The 21,430-nt window shown below is 35.8% G+C and overlaps 2 protein-coding genes across 3 annotated transcripts in view; both read left to right on the top strand.

The window, feature by feature from the left end:
* HPSE2 (heparanase 2 (inactive)) overlaps positions 1-21,430 on the top strand; it is a 705,647-nt gene that overhangs the window by 246,700 nt on the left and 437,517 nt on the right. The gene's annotated exons all lie outside the window — the stretch shown is intronic.
* On the top strand, positions 12,397-15,664 carry LOC308634488 (WD repeat-containing protein 76-like). The gene is given in 3 exon segments (XM_081268317.1): positions 12,397-12,683; positions 12,686-13,396; positions 13,398-15,664. Coding segments are annotated over 3 exon segments (1,863 nt in total). The 5' UTR covers positions 12,397-12,410; the 3' UTR covers positions 14,277-15,664.

The following is a 21,430-nucleotide window of genomic DNA, read 5'->3' as shown; positions in this document are numbered from 1 at the left end:
GCAGTAAAGAAGAACTTTCTCCGGTGATTTGTATCCCGCGCTTCTTCTTTCAATTTTTGTCTAGTCCCTTTCTTTCTGTCTACCTCATCACCTTTTTAAAGTTACTTTAATTTGCTGTTATTTCTGTCCTTAGGACCTTCACATAAGCTATTCTTTCTGTTTGAAATGTCCTCCCTTCTTCTCTTTGCCTTGCCAACTTCTCCTTATCCTTTGAAACTCAGTGTAACTCAGTCCTCATCAAAGAGGATATTGAATGAATAATGAATGAATGGGGAATAGAAAAAATGACAATGCAGAATAGCAGCCTTCAAGATATATTCTGAATATGTAAAAAGTTTATAAGGTAAGACAGCTAATATGTTAAGAGACTTGCGTGCTTAAGAGGAGGCAGTGACCACTTTTAGCTGAAGGTTGTTTTTTTTTGTTGTTGTTGTTTGTTTGCTTGTTTTATATATAGGCCTCACAAAGTAGGTGAGTTTTGAAGCAAACTTGTTGGTAGTCTTTGAATAGGCATAGACAAAGGGTATATAAAAATGGAAGAATGCTATTTCAGAGGAGTGAATGTGGGAGTTGGACTCGAGTTGGAGAGGCTGGAGAGAGTGACTGAACTTTAGAGATGGAAGATACCTTATGTTCAGATTTCAATGGCCATGATTGAAAGATTAACCATCTGTTGCAGAGGTTAATTTTTAAATTTAGTGTATATTTATTTCATATATATAAAACATTATTATTTATCTTTATAGTCTATGAAAACAAATTGAGATTCATAGAGGTTAAGTAACTTTACTGAGATTCATAGAACTAGCAAATAGTATAAACTAATATTTGAACCCTTTTCCTCCTTACTAAAAGTCTATTTCTCTTTATATTTTACTGTACTATTTCTTGCAGATAGTCCCCAAGTAAGACTCTTGGATTGGAAATAGATTATGGAGAACTTGAGGTGAAAATTGGAGCTTCTCCTTGGGATGACATTATCTATTAAAAATCTTATTTCTGATCAGGGGAATTACATGTTAAAATATTTCTTTTTGATCAAGAAAATAATTTATGGTAGGTGTGCATACTATAAATTAGAGGCAGAGTTTGTTGACAGAGATACTAGTAAGAAAGGTATTTCAGTGGTCTCTGCATGAGGCAATAAATGATCCTATCTGGAAAATGGAAACATGGGAAGCAGTTATGAATCTTAGGAAGAAGAGATAAGGTGTAGCTCAGTGGTAGAGTGCTTGCCTAGGATGCATGAGGCCCTGGGTTCAGTCCCAACAACACACAGACACACACACACACACACACACACACACCACACACACACATACACACACACACACAGAAATATTAGGAAGATCAAAGTAGAGTTAATTTATAAGAAATAAATATAATGTGCAGGAGAGAGAAGCCAAAGATGATATTGAGGTTTTGAGTGAGCTAAGGGAAAGAAAGATAAACCAGGGAGTGGCATTGATTTGGAGGAAAATATAATAAAATTGGGTCATTCTTATGATGATAGCAAGACATGTAATTATAGATGTTCTGCAAGGGTGTTAGGATACTATTGAAGCTTGGAAGAGAAGTCAGTGCTTGAGAGATTCATTTAATAATTGATTAATAAAAGAGACAGCACATGTCTTACACACAATTGAAATCACTGAGGAATACAGGGTTTTGATATAGAAAAGAGCAGAAGACTGAGAATAGATACTTAGGGAATACTATCATCTACAGAGAAGGAGAGGATGAGATACATAAAACTTAAATTGAATGATTAGAAGGTCTAAAAGCCAGACTAGAGGAATATTATGGAAAAGAAGGAAAAGCTTTAAGAAATCAAATGTAATCAGTAGGGTAACAGATCAGATGCTTGATATTTGCAGATAAAATGGCTTCTAAATTATTTTAAAACAATAATCTATTAGCTAGGAAAAGAGCTAAAATGAAAGTAATGACAATGAATACCAAATACCAAGTAACTCAAATCAATTTCATTTCCAACAAACTCCTTTATTTATAATGTGTAATTGTTGTTTTCCTTCAAGGAACTTAGATCTGTATACAAAAAAAAACTTGAAATAGGAATTGCTTGTATTATACATTCATGAGAAAGAAAACAGAAAGTAACTTGAAATAAAATAAAATCTACATTAGGAAAGTATAGGCAGTTGAGAGAAGAGCAAAATCAAAATTCAGGAAGGTGACTGTCACAGTCCTTGAATGGGTACTTTAGAGGGGAAAACTTTCTGTGTGGATTCATTGAGTTATGCGGGTATCCCTTGGTTTTTATTCCTTAAGTTGTGTGTACATTCACCTGTGTTTCCCATTGATTTATATTATGACATGAAATATTTTATCTGTACTTGACATTGTCTGGAATAAATCCTAATGAGAGTTCTTCCCTAGGTTAATAACTGTATCTTGACTTTCAGTCCCTAGCTTATAAAGGTATCTCTTAAGCCTTTTACAGTCTATACAGTTTAGTTCTGTGACTAATTCTGTACTGGCAGTAGTCGCCATTGATATTCTTCACCTAAAGAAACATTTGGACACATCTTTTATGAAACTCTTTGTTTACTTTTAAGTTATGGAATGCTTCTACCTGGACAGAGTCTGTAAGGGGATGTTGATACACATATTTCTATATTTCTCAATGTTTCTCCATTACTAGTAATTCATGTGGCTGATACATAGAAACCCAGTACAAAACAAGATGGCAGAAGAATGATAGGATGAGTGAGAAGATGAAAGCCAGGGACACTATTCAATATACAAACATCTTCAGTGCTGAAAATAAACAGAAGAGACTGGAAAAAAATATTCTACAATATTAGTGGCAATTTGGGGCTAGGGATGTGGCTCAAGTGGTAGCATGCTCGCCTGGCATGTGTGCGGCCCAGGTTCGATCCTCAGCACCACATACAAACAAAGATGTTGTGTCTGTCGAAAACTAAAAAATAAATATTAAAACACACTCTCTCTCTCTCTCTCTCTCTCTCTCTCTAAAAAAATATTAGTGGCAATTATCTGAAAATGTGGGGACTGTGGAATTTTATAATTTTATTTTTATACTGTTTTTCCTTCACTTTTTGTATTGTCTAAATTCTCTGCAACTATCATGATTTAACTTTTAAGATCAGAAGAAAAGTTTAAAAAGAGCCTTGTTTATTTTATTCCACATTCCCTAAAGTGCTTGAACATGATAGAATGTTAGGAAAGCACATCTTGATTGTCTATTATCTGATCTTAAACACTGAGCAATGAAAATTGGACTATAAAGAAATCTTATTGCTTTGCTTGTTGTGGAGGTGTTTAAAGTTATTACTAGTATTCCACAAATGGAATTGAATTATGCTTCTAATTGTTCCCATATCAAACATTCCCAGAGAATGCATTCTGTATAACCTAAAGGACATCTTCAAAACAAGACAAAGCAAGGTCTCTGTCTTCCAGGAGCTTACACTCTATTTATGGAAAATGAGAAATGTAGGTAGATAACTATAATTCAGATAAGATGAATTCATGCTATATTAGAGGTTCAAAGATAGCTTTGGGATTGCAGAGGAGGAAGAGATTAGTTCTGCATTGGGGTAATATAGAGATACATTTTAAAATTTTCTGTTTTCAGATTATATAATAATTAGTATTTCCCAAATGTAATCATTCTTAACTCACTTTCATGTTTTTACTTATTTTCATACCATTTTTTACTTGATACATCTTCTTTAATAGTTCAAATAAATGAATTTAGAAAGTTAACTTTATTTTACTTCTATAAATGGAAAAACAGTTTGCTCACCATAAATAGACAGTAACTAAAAATAAAGACAGTATAAATAAAATGGTGTTGTTAAATTCTATCTAGGTAATGTTGCCTGTTCCTTGGCTCTGAGACTGAGTCCTTATAAAAAGAAAGCTTAGCAAGTGTTAGAGAGGTGCTAATGACATATTAGCATGGCACTGAGACATGCTTCTTAACAAAAGAGAAATTCAAAAAGATCTGAAAATGGAATGACTTTCTTCCTGTGTGATTCAATGTTATTTAATGCCTTGCCCTACTGTGGTACCAGTCTCCTGTTTTGGAAATACTTTGGTGGATCTACACCCCATATTTTAGGTTTGATGGATATGATCTCAGAAGAAAAGAGGCAGAGTTCACAAAAGAAGTGACATCAGAGGCTTTTTGTTTGGCAGAATCTGAGGCAAGGATATCCCTGTGGAAAAACTGTGCAGAAACATACTGGCTTCTATGATGACAGTAGAAAGAGGAGAAAAGAAAAGAGGAGGAAGACTTGTATTTTGTGTTCTTATTTTCCTGCTCTTGTAGTTCCTTTTATTTAAGAAGAATGAATTGTGTCAGCTTTTCTGTATCACTAATGCCTTCTCCCTAGTTGCCTCAATCTAGAAGAAGCCCTCTACCTCCACCCCTCTGTGTATCCGCTTTAGACTATAAATGCCTCTGCAGATATGACTAATGGTGCCTTTTTGAATGCAGATAAAGTTTGTATACTGAAAATGGACTTTATTAGTGAGGTTTGTTGGATTTTATCAGTTCAGAAATGCAACCTCTCAAATGCAGATCATCAAACACATTGGTATCATTTCACACAATATCTTGGGCACAAACAGTACTTTGATGCTTTGTAACCCAGATAAAGCTGTCAGTCAAGACAGAAAGTGTTATTTACTTTTTATGGGATAGACCTTTGAAGAGATATGGGTGTTTGGATTTGGCAGGACATCAGCAGCCACTGGGATTCCTTTCCCACAGGACATTTCACCCACCAGAAATAATTTTGACAAGAGACTAGAGAGAATCTCTCTTAGTTCTGTGAAGAATGTGAAATTATTATATTTATAAGATCCATTTTGTTTATCTCAGAAGGACCCAACTTTAAACTTGTTATACTTTAGAGCAAAGTAATAATGAAAGCGCTCTTTTAGAAAGTATAAATTCACATCTCACACTACTGTTCGTGAAACATGATCAATATCCTAGTTGTCCTCTTCTTGGAGTAATAATAAATATTACCTTCCATGCTTGCTATGTTAGACACTGTTTTTCACTTTATATACAATATCTGTAATCTTCACAACAACTCTGTAAAGTAGGTATTTTCCTCACTCTCTGATGAGGAAATTGAGGATCTTACAGAACTAGTTAGAGCTAGAAGTAGTGGGAGTCACTATTTTCTAACTCTAAGTCTGTGTCTTTAAATTTATTTACTAATTTGATATGATGTTTCAGGTTAAGCATGGCAAGAATATAGTACAATAGAAACATTATAAACTTGTAATATCAATGTAGCTTAAGTTTACATCTTCCTTTGTCCTCCTTTCTACCCACTGTGGCATATAAGCATCACACAAATATAAAAAGCTGTTAGAGTACAGGGTTGAGTTCAGTAGATTTGATTTGAGTCCAGCTTCATCACTTGTTAGTTCTCAGGCACTGGCAAGAAATTCTATTTCTCTAGTACTCAATTTCTTTAGCTATAAGTCAAGTACAAATAATGCCTGTCTTTTATGGTTGTTATTAAATGAGATAAGGTTAAGTAAAGTGCTTAGTACATTACCCAGCATATAGTAAGTACTCAATAATAAACAGCATAAATAATTATTGTCATAATTAATTTATTTAATCCATGTCCAACTTTTCTTTTCCATTAGATTCTTTTTTTTTTTTTTTTATCCTCCACAGGTCTCAGTGTGGACTCTTGTGTTTAAAAAAATGTCTCATTATCTGTTCAAGTAATCTTTTTACAATTCCCTCCCAGGTTCTACATATATATTCAAAATGTTTTCACATGCAAAATACTTCACCTGGTTTACCTTTTGTATATGCATTTAAATAGGTGTATGTGTAATCTGTGTGTGGTGTTTGTGCAAGTGAGTGATGTATAGAGACAATGAAAGCCCTCTGAGACACTACCATCCTTATAGGGCACTATTTTTGTTACAAACCTGCTGATCTCTTGGGAATAAAAATCCATCTTTAAACAGATGAACTTTTTAGAAGTTCAGTCACTGGAAGATCAGTGAATCAGATTGTTAAAGCTTACAGAGAACAAACGCTGGATGGAGAGATAACCCTTCCAGTTCTTTCCTTTCTTTTCTTTGCCAATGTGAGCACTCCCCATAAACCCCTGTATGGAATCTAGAGGAAACAGGAGGGAAACTGTTGAGGTGCTTATTTTATTGCAAACAAAGGTTAATATAGTCTTTTCTGAATATTTTTCTTGGAAGCCACAAATGTCATCTTACATTATTTGACTGATATGTTTATTTCGAGGGAATTTAAGATGTAACTACCTTGAATCGTATTTCTATTTATGACAGGCTATATGATCTTCTTAGAGTCCAAATGCTTCAATGCAACAATTGGGAAAAGATGATAAGGAAGTTGGGGGAGGGGGAATGAGACTCAAGAACCAGAGCTGTTTTATTGATGGAGTGTGTGGAATCAGTAGGCAACTATGTGGGCATGCATTCACAATGAAGAGTCTTAGGTAAATTGAATGTTTGGTGGTCTCAGGCAAAAATGTCCTTATCCCAGTATGGATGACTCTTTCAAAGGGATTGGAAGAACTCTAATCTCTTACCATGACCTTTTATAAAATCTAACAAGACAACTTACTGACAACATTCTGTGCCATTCTTTTCTTCATTCAGTTTTTGCCAGTGCCCTTCTTTCTTTTGATTCCAAAGATGCACAGAGTTCTTTCCCAGTACAGGGATTTTATACTTGTTATTTGCTTTTACTGAAATCTTTCACCTCCAGATCTTTCCATGGCTCCCTCCTTCCTAATTGAAGTCTCAAAGAGGTCTTTCCTGACCTCCCTCAACATGAATTATAGTTGCTTCCCAATGTCCTTCTCCTTTTCTTCCATTGTTTGGTATTGTCACACATTGAACACTATATTCTCCAGCCACCTGTGGAGTTGGTGTTGCCCTGTGATTAAGTTCTGGTCAATGAAATGTGAATCAAAGTGTAATGGGCTTTTAAAAAGCATCCTTGAAAGGAAAGGGTTCATTCTTTTCCTTTTTTCTGTCCTGTTACTTGTAACATCTGTTGTGATGACTCTGCTCTAGCTGCCATGTTGGAACATGGGAGAAATGTCATTGACTATATATAGTAAGCCTGAGTCCCAATGAATTTTTAAGTCCCTAAAGTAGCCCTGGACTGTCTACCTCCAGAATTCTTTAAATGATAGAGAAATAAACTTTGTTTACTTAAGCCATTGTTATTTTGCAGTCTTTTATATATTCAGACAAATTTACTGCAAACCAATTTAAGGTGTCCTTCACCTGACATAGCATTATTCTTTGATTTGGATTCTACAGGGCACTTTCAATAACTTGAAATTCTTCCTTTCTTCCTTTCATTTGTCTCTTCTACCTTGAATGTGAGTTCTGTAAGGAGAGACCTCATCTTCCTTGTTTATTGTGGTGTCCTTAAGGAGGAAAAATGCATAATAAGTACTTAATAACGTTTTTTTCTGAGTGAATGAATACTGTAGGCTAAAATTCCTTCTATTCATGTCTCTACAAGCATTTGTCTCTGTGATTCTGTTTTTAAGTTGACCAGTGAATCACACCTTCTTTTTTAATAAAAACAGGTCTTTCTAGTCTTAGAGTTTAGTTGCTACATATCACCAAGATTGTCTTAACCATCTCCCCTAATTCCTCAAGCCCCCAAATAGTCCATCTCATCTACATGCTCATTATGAAGTTTTGTCCTTTTGCTTTCAACCAAGCAGGCTCAAAAACCTTCAGTTATGCTAAGTGAATGATACAGGGTACAACAATACAAAGACCTAGGCTAAGGGTAGAGAGGGCCAGACCTAGGCAGAATGAAATGTAGAGTAAAGTGGCTGATAATATTCTTCCCAGGTACCTGCCATGGTGGACAGAAGCATGGCAAGGTAAGCCTGCATTGATAAGGCTGAAGGGTCATAGAAAGAACTGGATTAGACATGTCTGATGTAGAAAAGGCCAATCAACAAAGTGAAGAGTCTCCTATGCCAAGGACATCACTAATTGAATTATAGATTTCACCGAAATCTTAGAACTGAAGCCTTTTGGGGGCCTCTCAGAATTGCCAGGTCAGCCTTCTACCAAAAAGAAGCCCAATTCTGATTGCTTAAAAAATATCCCTCTCGTCCATCAGGAGAAGACTTTGGCATCCCTCACCCCCACCCCTTTAAGCAACAGTTTCTTACACTTATCTGAAGCTCTGGTAGAATGTGGGGAGGAGAAGGTATGAGTGCAGTGTCATGAATCATTCTTCTTTGTTAGAGCTTATTACCACTACTGCTGTGGACTGAATTGTGTCCTTCCTGTCTCCCCAGATTCATACGCTGAAGCCCTAACTCCAATGTGACTGTATTGATGATAGGAATTTTAAGAAGTAATTAAGGCTCAATGCGGTTATGAGGGTAGAGTCCTAATCCATTAATATTGGTGGCCTTAAAAGAACAAAGGGGAGTGTAGAGAGAGATAGATTGATAGATTCATAGATGGAGAAGGAGGGAGGGAGGGAGGGAGAGAGGGAGAGAGAGAGAGAGAGAGAGAGAGAGAGAGAGAGAGAGAGAGAGAGAGAGAGAACATGCTGGAGAGATCCATGAACATGCACCAAGGAAAAGCCATAGGAAGATATAGGAAGGAGGTGGATATCTATAAGCCAGGAACAGAGCCCTCACCAGGACCCGTCACACTGGTACCCTGATCTTTCTTTCTCCAGAACTGTGAGAAAATTAATTTCTGTTCTTGAAATCACCCAGTTTATGGTATTTTGTTATGGAAGCCCAATCTGTGACCACTTCTTTATCATCAGAGCCTTTGTTCTCTGTGACTGACAATATTCTTTGGCCAGAGCAGTGGGAATTCTTTCTATCTCTAAAAGGAAAGCAAACATATCAAAGTAATTCACATTGATTTGTAAATGGATGATAAATTTAACCAAGAGAATGAAGGATTTGTTATTTTAAAATGTGTTTTGTTGCAATCTATCTCCCACTGTTTTTCACCCTCCCAGTACTGACCCATCCCCACCCCACACACACTACAGATGTGTATAAGCACACACACAGTTGCAAATCCTTTTGATTAAGAAATATTTCCTCAATAGCCCTTGGCTTTCTTTTTTTTTTTTTTATTGGTTGTTCACAACATTACAAAGCTCTTGACATAACCCACTTCATACATTGGACTGAAGTGGGTTATGAACCCCCAATTTTACCCCAAATGCAGCTTGCAGAGTCACATCGGTTACACCTCCACATTTTTACATAATGTCCTATTGGTAATTGTTGTATTCTGCTACCTTTCCTATCCCCTACTATCCCCCCTCCCCTCCCCTCCCAGCTTCTCTCTCTACCCCATCTACTGTAATTCATTTCTCTCCTTGTTTATTTTCCCATTCCCTCACAACCTCCTTGAGCACTTTCTTTTACACACAGGGGAGTGGTGGGACAAAGGAAAAAGAGGTGATCTGCATAGCACCACACTTATCAAAGAGTGCCTACCTCTGAATAATAGATTCTTTTCTGATCACAAAAAGTGAAAAACAAATTTCTATAAAACAGAATCAGAAGGAAGTCACTCATCACCCCCCTCTCAACCTTTATCAATCAAATAAGCAACATTTAGTGTAGGGCAAAACATTTGGTGTAGTGCTTATAATGTCGGAATCAGCTACCTGGCTTGAATTTTGGTGTCATAGTATGTCTGTATGAACTTGGGCAAACCATTTTACCTCTCCAAGGCTTTATTTCCTCATCTATAAGATGGGGTTTCTAATAATACCTCTTCAAAGGGCAGTAGGGATTTAGTTGTATAATGTGTGTTAAGTTTGTAGCAGAAAAATTTCACTTAAGTATGAATAAATGGTAGCTTTATTATTATTTTTAAACTAATCATCTCCTGTAGAGGACAGTATACTTGGAAATAAAAAGAGAAATAATATTCTTTTCCTGTCCTCAGGGAGCTTACATGTATGAAAAACAGCATGCAGAATTCCTGTGAAATCAAAAGGCACTCAGAAACCAAATCTTTAAAGACATTTTCAAAATTCTTGTTTTCCAGTAAAGTTGCTGTCATGTTTTCCTGCACACACAGTTTATCTGTCTTCTTAAACCTTTTGAAGTCAGCTACACTAGGCTTTTTTGCATCTTTCCTCTTGGACCTATATAAAATGTGGCCAAATATTATACTTCATGTATTATTTTTTTTGTCACTTCCCTGGTGTTTCTCCAAAATAGACCCTTTTCTTGCATACAAAGTGGGGAGACTTCTTTGGAAGAACATCCAGTCCAGAGGATTCATGTATCACACATGCCAACTTTGTCATTTCTTCATAAAGATAGTATTTTTTTATAAAAGCAAAATGAATGATCAGAGAGTAGTGTACCAATAAAAATACTTTTTCTATTATTCTCCATTAGAATTGACTCTATAATATTTCTGAAGTCAAACTGCTTTCATCCTTTGGATAAACAGGATTATTGCAGTATGATTTTTGGTTTTAAGAAAGAAAAAGTGCCAGAGTTTGTTTCCTTAAACTGATAAAATGGTACTTTCATCTTCTACCCCATCTTGCACCCCTGTTCCTTCTCTAATTAAACTTGAAGTATGAGAAAGGGGCTAACCACAACTTCTTTTCACTTATACTTTCAGGCCTGACTTGGATAGCCATCACATGGACTTTTCTTCATTACAGTCTCTGACCTAAGGTGGCACAGAAAGATAGACAGAGGTCAACATGTTTAAACAGTAATGCCAATAATTAGAACAAGTCAAGGGGGTTGGAATTATTTCTACTTCTTAATGGGCTCAATGGCACTTTGTAGTTTTTGGAAGAGATTTCATGTTATCATGTAATGATTTAAAATTTGAACTGCTCATCTCTTTGAATGAATTATTTGAGATGGGAATGTTGACTTGTTTGTTGAGGATACTTATGACAAAATTGCACTGAAAATGGAAAGGTACTATATTTTCTTACATCACATAATAACATAGTGAAATGCCAGGTTAATTATATTGTCTCTGTGATTGCATCCTTTTTGAAAATCAATGTGAGTGAAGTTGGTACCATCAGATATGGTCAGAAACATTTAGAAACATTGATAACATAGCAGGAAAATTATATATGTGATTGTGTCATAAAGGATAGGAACATTTTACCTTTTTAATTTTGATCATTTGATGAACATTTACTGAGCACCTCCTACTGTATTTAGGTGAATGTAAGATTTCAGTTGTGGCTGCACCATTACTTTGAGTACAACTAATGTCTCAGGCAACATATTACATGGCTCCCACTGATTCCTGAATCCTAGTATTCATGCCTTTTGGTACCCTTGAAGTGTAGGTTCAGCCCTAGTGATTTGCTTCCAAAGAAAAAAATATGGCAAAACAAAATATGGGAAAATATGGCAGAACAAAATATGTGAAGTAACTTCATGTAGATTACAAAAGACTATGACGTTAATCGTGCTAGGTGTTTCAAATTTTTTCACTGGTATGACCAAAACACCCATAAAGACCAACTTAGAGGAGGAAAAGTTCATTTGGGGATTATGGTTTCAGAAGTTTTAGTTGGCAGCACATCATGGTAGAAATATCCAGTGGAGGAAAACTGCTTCTCTCAAAGTAGCAAGGAAGAAGAGAGGGGTTGAGGCAGTGAAGGGGCCATAGGGAAGATGTACCCTTCCAAGGCATACCCCTAGTGACTCACCTCCTCCAGCCATACCCTACCTGCTTAAAATTACCATCCAGTTAGTCAATTCAAATTATGATGGACTGATTAGTTCACAGCTCTCACAATCCAATCATTTCACCTCTGAATATTCTTGCATTAATAGGATCTTTGGGGGACACTTCATATCCAAACCACTACAAATTCTCCTCTGCTTCTTTCTGTGTGCTTCTCTCACTCTCTGTCTCTCTCTCCCCTCCTCCCTCCATCTCTTGCACTCTTCTTTGTCTTCTTGCATTTTTGTTCTGTTAAAGCAAGCTACCATGTTGTGTCTTGCTTTCAGGCAGGAAAGGCCCATATGAGGGACCCAGAAGAAGAAGGCCCAGTTAACACTAAGATGGAATCAGTTATTACTGAAGAGTCTCAAGAGTTTTGTTTTCTAAAATAATATAGAAAACCTGATCTTTCTTTGGTTTCAATAGATAAAATATGGTTACAACCTATCAAGTATTTTTATAACTTTTTTCCTCCATCTGCTGCACTTTGGCTTTCTTGTTATTATTTTTCTACTTGATACCTGCTGGGGAGTGATATTGGCCAAATTATATTGTTATATTGTGTGCATGTATTAACATATAACAACAAATGCCATCATTATGTTCAACTATAATGCACCAATTTAAAAAATGTGAGAGAGCTGCTAAGCAGTAGAAAGATGTCGTGGTTAAGCGCGGAGGCCGAGGAGAAGGCTTGCTCCAGACAGCGTAACCAGGTGAAGGTGAATGAATATAAAGAAAATCAAAACGTCGTTTACGTATCTCTGAGACCAGAACAGACTACAGTTCTAGGAAAAACAGCTAAGGTTTATCTTGCTCCCTTTTCACTCACTAATTACAAGTTAGGTCAATTTAAGTGCCCCAAATCCCTATTAGAAAAGAATTCTAATGATGCAGTGATGTGTAAGAAGTTTAAGAAGACTCAACTAAAGAAAACTTGCAAAAAAAATTAATTCCAAAAATGAAAGCCATATCTTCCAAGGCAGAATCTACTCTGCAAAAATCATCCTTAGATATTCATGCTGAAAGTAACAAACTAGAACACAAGAACAGTTCAGATGCTGTGATTGGCAACGTTGATGTGGAAAGCAGTGATGAAGATACCACACCTGGCCTGGATGATTTTTCAGGATTGTCACCATATGAAAGGAAGAGACTCAAGAACATATCAGAAAATGCAAACTTTTTTGCTTCTCTTCAGTTGTCTGAGTCAGCTGCAAGGCTCCGTGAAATGATAAAGAAGAGACAACCTCCTAAGTCCAAGAGAAAGAAGCCTAAGAAGAGAGAAAATGAGATTGGATGTAGAAGGTCAATGCGATTGCTAAAAGTGGATCCTTCAGGAGTTTCATTACCAGCAACTCCAACACAGCCGACATTAGAAGAAGATGAAAATCCTTTGTTACCTCCTGGGCCTTTAGAAATGATTCCTGAAAATCAAGATGACAACAATGAACTATTTAAAGAATTTCTGCAGACATGGGGTGAAATGAACAAGACAAGTCATAAGAACACTGAAAAGGGGCTGTTCAGCATTAAAAGCTACAAAGCCAATTTAAATGGAATGGTTATTAGTGAAGATGCTGTTCATAAATATGGCTCAATATTCTCTGTGGCTCTCCACCCATCAGAAACTAGAACTTTGGTAAGCAGCTGGGGCCAAAAGTGGGCAAATTGGACTTTGGGATTTGACCCAGCAAAGAAAAGAAGATGGAGCATATGTTTTTTATCCCCATAGTCAACCTGTTAGCTGTCTTTACTTCTCACCTGCCAATCCAGCCCACCTACTGTCATTGAGCTATAATGGCACGTTACGATGTGGGGATTTTTCCAGAGCTATTTTTGAAGAGGTATATAGAAATGAAAGAAGTGGCTTTTCCTCCTTTGACTTCTTGACAGAAGATGCTTCCACTTTACTAGTGGGACACTGGGATGGAAATATGTCACTGGTGGATAGATGGACACCTGGAACTTCTTTTGAGAAACTAATTCGTTCTTCTTTGAGAAAAATAAGAACTGTTCATGTCCACCCAGTGCACAGACAGTATTTCATGACTGAAGGGTTGAGGGATATTCATATTTATGACGTCAGGCACCTGAAACTCAGGGGAAGCCAGCCTTTGATTTCTTTGACTGAACACACGAAGAGCATTGCTTCTGCCTATTTTTCACCTGTTACTGGTAACAGAGTAGTGACCACATGTGCTGATTGTAAGCTGAGAGTCTTTGACAGCAGCTGTATTTCTTCCCAGATTCCTCTCCTCACCACCATCAGGCACAACACTATCACTGGACGATGGCTGACCCGGTTCCAAGCCGTGTGGGACCCTAAACAAGAAGATTGTATCTTAGTTGGCAGCATGGCCCATCCACGACGAGTGGAAATCTTCCATGAGACAGGAAAGAGGGTGCATTCTTTTCTTGGAGAATGTCTTGCCTCTGTGTGTTCTATCAATGTCATGCACCCAACTCGGTATATTCTGGCTGGAGGTAATTCCAGTGGGAAGTTACATGTTTTTATGAATTAAGAAAGCTACTTAGTTTCTAGGTAGGTATACCTATTTGTTCAAATTCATCACTGTCTAAAAAACCTAATGATACACATAGCTTAGTGTGTTTACTTGGTGTTATATTTATAAAATATAAAATTGCTTTATTAATAAGAACTATGAGCAGAATATACTAAATTTAGTAAGGGAGAAGCCTCAGAAGATGCTTCTCAGGCATGGAGAGGAAATTTGAGTAGAGGCTGAGATGCTTTTAGCACTTTTAATCAGGCAGTATGTTGAGAAAGTCTAACAAGATAAATTATAAAGCTTGAATGATCAGTATTAACTTTTTGTTATATAATGATAATAGTTTTTAGTCTACAATGATATAGATTTGTGGTTTATTTTCTAAGTTTGTAGTGAATGTTTATTTTTAGGCTTATATGCTGGAAGGAGTCCTGAAAGGTCTTCTAACTCAATGATTTTGAAACTTAGTTTTTAAAAACAAGAACCTTTTTATTTTTTTTATTTTTGGCACCTGTCTCTCAGTTAAATTTTATATGAGCCAGGCGTGGGGGCGCACGTGTATAATCCCAGCAGTTTGGGAGGCTGAGACAGGAGAATCACAAGTTCAAAGCCAGCCTCAGCAAAAGAAAGGTTCTAAGCAACTCAGTGAGACCCTGCTTTCTAAATAAAATATAAAATAGGGCTAGGGATGTGGTTCAGTGTTCAGATGCCCCTGAGTTCAATTCCTGATACCCCACTCCCCAAAAAAATTTATATGAGATGCCAAGAAAATTGCTAAGAACAATTTAGTCTGGGTATGTGGAGCCTTGCTTTTCCTCTTCCAATGTAAGACTAGGAATTATAGCTCTTAACAGGAAGTCTGTTTAATGGTCAGAGGTTAGAAGTAGTGTTTAAAGAAAAGGAAGAATTACTTAAGAACAGAAAACATAATAAGAATAAATATTGTTTTATAAAACTTAGTTAATATGCATATATATGTAGGTTTATGTTTATGTATATACTGATGTAAAAATTTTTTAATTAGAAGTAAAAGCTACTGCCTTAGTATGTCCCAGATGCCCTAGTCTGTCCGTCTTTAAGCTCTTCAGATTTAATAGTCTGTTAAATGAATAACTTTAATTTCTCTTCATATTTTGGGACATATCATAATACTTTTGATTTTTTTTAAGAAATTGTTTTCTCAGAAGTTAATGGTAATTTCAATGGGCCTACTGTTGGGAAGAGGGGTTGCTAAAACAGTGACTAATATTACTGTGTAATATCAGCTTTTTCCATTGTTCTTCATTGCCAAAGTACTACTGAAAGACTTGTAAGTAAAAGCTTAGACAATATGTTTGAATTATAAGAATTAGGAAATATTATCTTCTCATAATTGTATAGCAAAGAAATAAAGTATTTTCCTTGAAAAAAATAAAATAAAAAATGTGAGAAAAAAACCGAAATGACCTTTTTATTTCAAGTGACAGAAATATAGCTCAGATCAACTTAGACAAACAAAGTAGAAACTTGTCTTCAGAAAGGGGTGAAATTAAGGCTAAAGGATTACTAACACCAAGGACTAGAGTGTCACTTTTCATGTATAAACTCTGCTATTCTCTGATCTGCTTAATTTATTAAGACTGGCTTTTACATGGCTGGAAACTTGGTTACAGCAGCTCCTATTTCTTACGTCTGTCACAGCTCTGCCACCAGAGTGGGACTGAATTTGTTTCCTGGCTCCTATGTAATAAATGCCAAGGAAAGACATTGAGTTACACTGGATTCAGGAAGGGTCAGGGGTCCACATTTGGCAACTCTCAAGTAAAACTCCCTGGTTAGTAAGAGTGTTCTTCGTGGGGGAGTGGGGGGTATTGCGCTCTCTTTTTTAAGGAGTATTATTAAAGTTAGAAAAAATTCATCTGAAGAACTTGGCTATATTATGTTGTTATTTCTTTCTATGGCTTTAAAAGGAAGTCTCACCTATATATATCTAAAATAGAAACTATAATCCATCTTCTGTCTTTATCACTGGCCAATTTTGAGGATTGGACAGTAATGAAATATTGCAATGTAAATGATAAAAGCAAAGTAAGACAGTATTGCTTAATTGTTTCTCTTTCAGTATCTTTAAGTTTCCACTAACAAGAAAAAAAAGATTTAAGAAAAACTTTGAAAAGAGAAAGTTATTACCCCAAATCCCATTTACTTAATGTGTTTTTGCACATTCCGTTCTGAGTCTATTTCACAACCCCAAAATATGTATAAAGTATTTGCCTATCACTTTTTATTGTGCTTTTATTAGGATGCAAAAAATATTTTCTGACTTTTTAGATGGCAATTAGAATGATCATATAATGACTATTTATTTATTCCATAATGTTAATAGTTTATAATTTATACTGTATTTGTTGGATTGAGGGTAAAGGAAGAAAGCAATGGAGAATCTTTCTGCATCAACTATAAATGTGATAAGTAAGGAAAACTATCAGTCAATCAAATGTGAGTAAAAGTTCATTTTTAAGGCAAAAAGAATGGATTCTGGAAACAACAGGGTGGTTTTAATGTTTCCATATCTGTAAAAACAATTTGAAGAGTTATAAAGCTTGTGTTTTTTGATCATTTAGAACAAAAAAAATGGGGATCAATAAGAACCAATTTTGTTCACTAAGGAGAAACCCTATCAAACTAAGTTTGCTTCTTTTTGGGGTGGGGTTAGTGCCTTGATTTATCTGGAAATTCCATAACCAAAGGATATATTGATTTCAGCAAAGCAATTTTAAAAGGCTTCCATGTCATATATCTTGTGGCTAAAATGATGAATTTGCACCTAAGTGAGTTTGCAGTTGATTGAGCAACCATTGTAGTATGACAGCAAAACAATCTAAAGCAATCTTAGGCCCCATTAATAGATGTGTAATGTCCATAAAAAAGGGCATAATGGTCCCTTGGTTGTTAAAATTAATAGTGCTTGGTAAGGTCCCTGGCTGTCAGGTACCTTTTTTCTGTTCAAAGTCAGCATTATGGGGAAGATAAAAGAACAGATGAACAAACTTAAGAGGTCAAGGTGAAGCAACTTGAAGCTAACTAAGGATTTCAGATATGGATGAAGAGTGGATTTTAAGCCAATTGACAGACATTGGTAAGAGTGTCAGACTAGATATAATTAGAATATTATGGTTTCTCTGAGGAATGGTATTGTATCTCATTGACTTTTTAAATTTCTTCTCATCCCTAAAGCCTAGAACAGAGAAAATACTCAGTAAACAATTAAGGAATAAATGGTAAAATGTATATCACAAATTGGATTGCCTTCCCAGCTGAGAAGATGCTCTATGAAATTCCTCTGTATAATTCCTCTGAATTAGTGTAAATGAATGCTACTACCTCTAGCATTGTGCAAAGAGAATGTTCCAATAGTGGAGTGTTTATAATCACCCTATCAAACTCTTCCTTTTTTTGATAAGAAACTGAAACCCTAGAGAAGCCAATATGTTTGTTAAGGATCCCATAGCTAATTAGAAACATAATTGGTTAGGAAATGCTGGTATCTTAGACCAGCAGCAGCAGAGCTCTTTCCTTGCCTCCTTCCTGCTCTCTTACTCCATATACCAGCTGCTTTAGAGACCATTCCTTAATACATTTTCCATCTGATCACTTGATGTAAATGGACTCATGTAATCCCTGTCATTACACTTTGCCTTCCAAATTAATCTGCATTCTTATTGTTATACCTATTTAGTCACCAACATTCTTCCTGAACCCTTCATTTATCTGAAATTTTGGTCCTCAACCATATTTCTAGTTTCTTTTTCTCTTAAAAAGCCAAAGATAATGGTTTCATTAGTTATCTCTAAACACTAAGATGTTTTAACTACAAACATTTATAATCTCAGTTTCTATGGAGAAAGAATCTGAGAGCTACTTAGCTGAATACATCTGGTTTAAGCTCTCTCATGATGTTTCAATTAAGATATTGGATGGCTGCAGTCTCATCTGAAGGCTCAACATGAAACATCTATTACAAACTCATTAACACAGTTGTTGGCAGGCCTCAGTTCCTAAGTGACCATTGGCCAAAGGATTCAGTTCCTCACCACATGTACCTTTCTGTAGGTTGCTGAGTGAGATGGAAGTCATTGTCTTTTATTACCCAGTCTTGGAATTTACAAACCATCTGCAGTATATTATTTGTCACACATACCTTCTTGGTATAGTGTGAGAGGATGTAAATATCAAGAGTTAGTGATGGGGCTGGGGTTGTGGCTCAGCAGTAGAGTGAGACCCTGGGTTCGATCCTTAGCACCACATAAAAAATAAATGAGTGAAATAAAGGTATTGTGTCCAACTACAACTAAAAAATAATTTTTTTAAAAAAAAGTTAGTGATAATTGAAGTCTGGCTAAAAAGTTAGTGATAATTGAAGTTAGTGATCTTGAAGTCTGGCTCCCACAAGGGTATAGGAATGCTCTTTGTAGAAAAATTAAAAATTTATTTTAAAAGGTAATACATTTATGAAATCCAAAAAGCAAAATAATATAAAAATATTTAATACAATTTCCCATCTGGCCCTCATCCTTTCCCGTTTCCCAGGTAATCATTTAATAAAGTTTCTTGTATATTGATTTAGAATAGATGCTGGAAATTTTTGTAAATAAAGAGTCAGGTATTTTAGGCTTTATGGACCATACAATCTCTCCTATAACTACTCAGTTCTATTCTTGTAGCATAAAGGCATTCATTCATTTGCAATAGTAAACAAGAGAACAAATAAAACATGACAAATAAAATATGACAGTAAAACTTTATGTATCAACACTGACATTTGAATTATTAAAAGTAACTTTCTAATTTCCTGTGTTGTAAAATATTATTCTTTTAATTTTTAACTGACATTTAAAAAAATGTGAAAATCATTAGCTTGGAGGCTATATTAAGATAGGCTGATATTGCCCATTGGCAATAGTTTGCTTACCTTTATTCTAGACTTTCTTTATGCAAAGGATATATGAATATATAGCCAAGAATATATGAATATATAGTTTTACAGGAATATATGGATACAAGAATATATGAATATATAGTCTTAGTTTTTCTCCATTAGGGTCATTAAATGATTCTGGATCTCTCTAGAGTAAGCCTGTTATCTATAGTCTCTGAATTTTTTGTTGCTGGAAATTCTGTTATTTGCCATAGGTGTTCATCAGTCATTCAAAATGTATACCTCTTTATAAGACTGGGCTTCTCCTCTTCCCCTTTTTCAGGATGAGGAAATGCTTAGTATATAATATCCTGAATCAATAGGGCCAAATCATATTTGGAGCATATCTTGTAGACTCTATCAGGCGTTATCTTGTCTACCTCCCTATTCCTTTCTCTATTTTAGACAATGAATCTGAAGTATAGAGTTTAAGGAAAATTTTTATTTACTAAGGGGAGAGGTATTACCACAACTCAGTCAAGAAGTCTTATGTTGGTATAGGTCATAAATAATGGGAAAATGAAAAATTAGAGAATTGCAATGTCCATTGTCATTGAAGCTTCCAATTTCTATTCCTTCACCTGGTAATTGACAGTGGCATGTTTCTAGAAGCTTGTGTCTGCAATTTTTGTTTAAAAGACCATGTTGGATGTAACATGACTATTAATAGAAATGTGACTAATAGGGAGTTGATGGCTTCTAGGGGACATCAGAAGTCAGAGAGGACCCAGGAGTGATGGGTTTGTGCTAGAAAGGGGGATTTGATGGCAACTGCATAAATAAAGCATAAGTTTCTGTGTCTGGTTCTTCCTTTTCTTTTCTCTTAAATTCATGGTTTGGGGCAGGGTTTTAGTGATATGGAAAGAAAAAGGATGAGTAAGGGACAACATGTATTATAACTTTTCATTTAATGTGTCCTAATAACCGTCTTTTTTTCCACCTTGTGGGCTTGGTAGAAAAAGCATGTCTTGTATTTAATAGTACCTTGAAGACATGTTGATGTTTTGTTGTTAACAACTGTTGTTGTCAGTGCTAGGAAGAGGATGATTAAAAGGGAAAGCAATAAGAAGCTAATAAGGCAAGTATGTTGGTGACAATTTGAGGAGACCAAACTTTTTGTACTATTCCCAAAGCTAATATGAAATATGCCTCCTTTTTCTCATGCTTCATGTAGTGATTGCTGATTGTGGAGGTGGGGGTGGGGAGTAGACTATATCAGATCTGTCTCCAAGAGTGGATAATCCTGGCTGTATTACACCAATTTCTTCCTTCGCTTGAGCTGTGTACTCTATGTATAATTTTACTATTCTCTAGTAATATTTTATTTAAACTTTGCTTCCTAACTTTAATTCTATTTTTTTGAGGGGGGGGGTACCAGGGATTGAACTCAGGGGCACTCGACAACTAAGCCACATCCCCATCCCCTATTTTGTATTTTGCTCAGAGAAAGGGTCTCACTGTGTTGCTTAGCACCGCACAGTTGCTGAGACTGGCTTTGAACTCGCAATTCTCTTGTCTCGGCTTCCCAAGCCACTGGAATTACAGGCATGCACAACCATGCTTGGCTATCTTTAATTCTTATATAGTGATTTTCTTCCCTCCACCTATTCTTCCTACTGGCTTAGTGCCAATTTAAAAATCAAACTTCTTTTATTATTTGTTTTTTGGTAGCACTCGTTTTTTGGCTTCATAAATTCACTCAACAAGCTATTATGTCCAGACTAAAAGCATGACATTGAGGAGAGGGTACTGAGCTATATCTCCAGACCTTTTTACTTTTTTTATTTTAAGACAGAGTTGTTGTGGCTGACCTCCAACTTGCAATTCTCCTGCCTCAGCCTCCTGAGTCACTGGAATTATAGGCATATGCCACTATCCCAGCTAAAACATACATTTTGAGGCTCACTTTCTAGCAAGAAAAGATATAACATAAAAAATAGATATTATCACTAAATAAATATCATATTTTGAAAAATAGTGTCTCATCTCTTACTTCCAAGAAGATAGTATAAAATTTATTTTCCTTATTCCTCTTGACAACTCTAACTAAAAATCCCTGGATATTACATATATAATACAAATATAATGGAAAAGTGAAGAGAAGTTGTCAGACAGACCTCAAGGAATGACATGATGGTGAGTTCTCTGGAGTTTGTTTTCCCCTTATATATCCCAGACTTGAAACTGAAGCATCCAATAACCTGGAAGT

Source organism: Spermophilus citellus (assembly GCF_964194105.1).
Source record: "Spermophilus citellus genome assembly, chromosome: 15".
Taxonomy (NCBI): Eukaryota; Metazoa; Chordata; class Mammalia; order Rodentia; family Sciuridae; genus Spermophilus; species Spermophilus citellus.
Note: the sequence above shows the minus strand (reverse complement) of the source record. Positions and strands in the feature narration are given on the sequence as shown.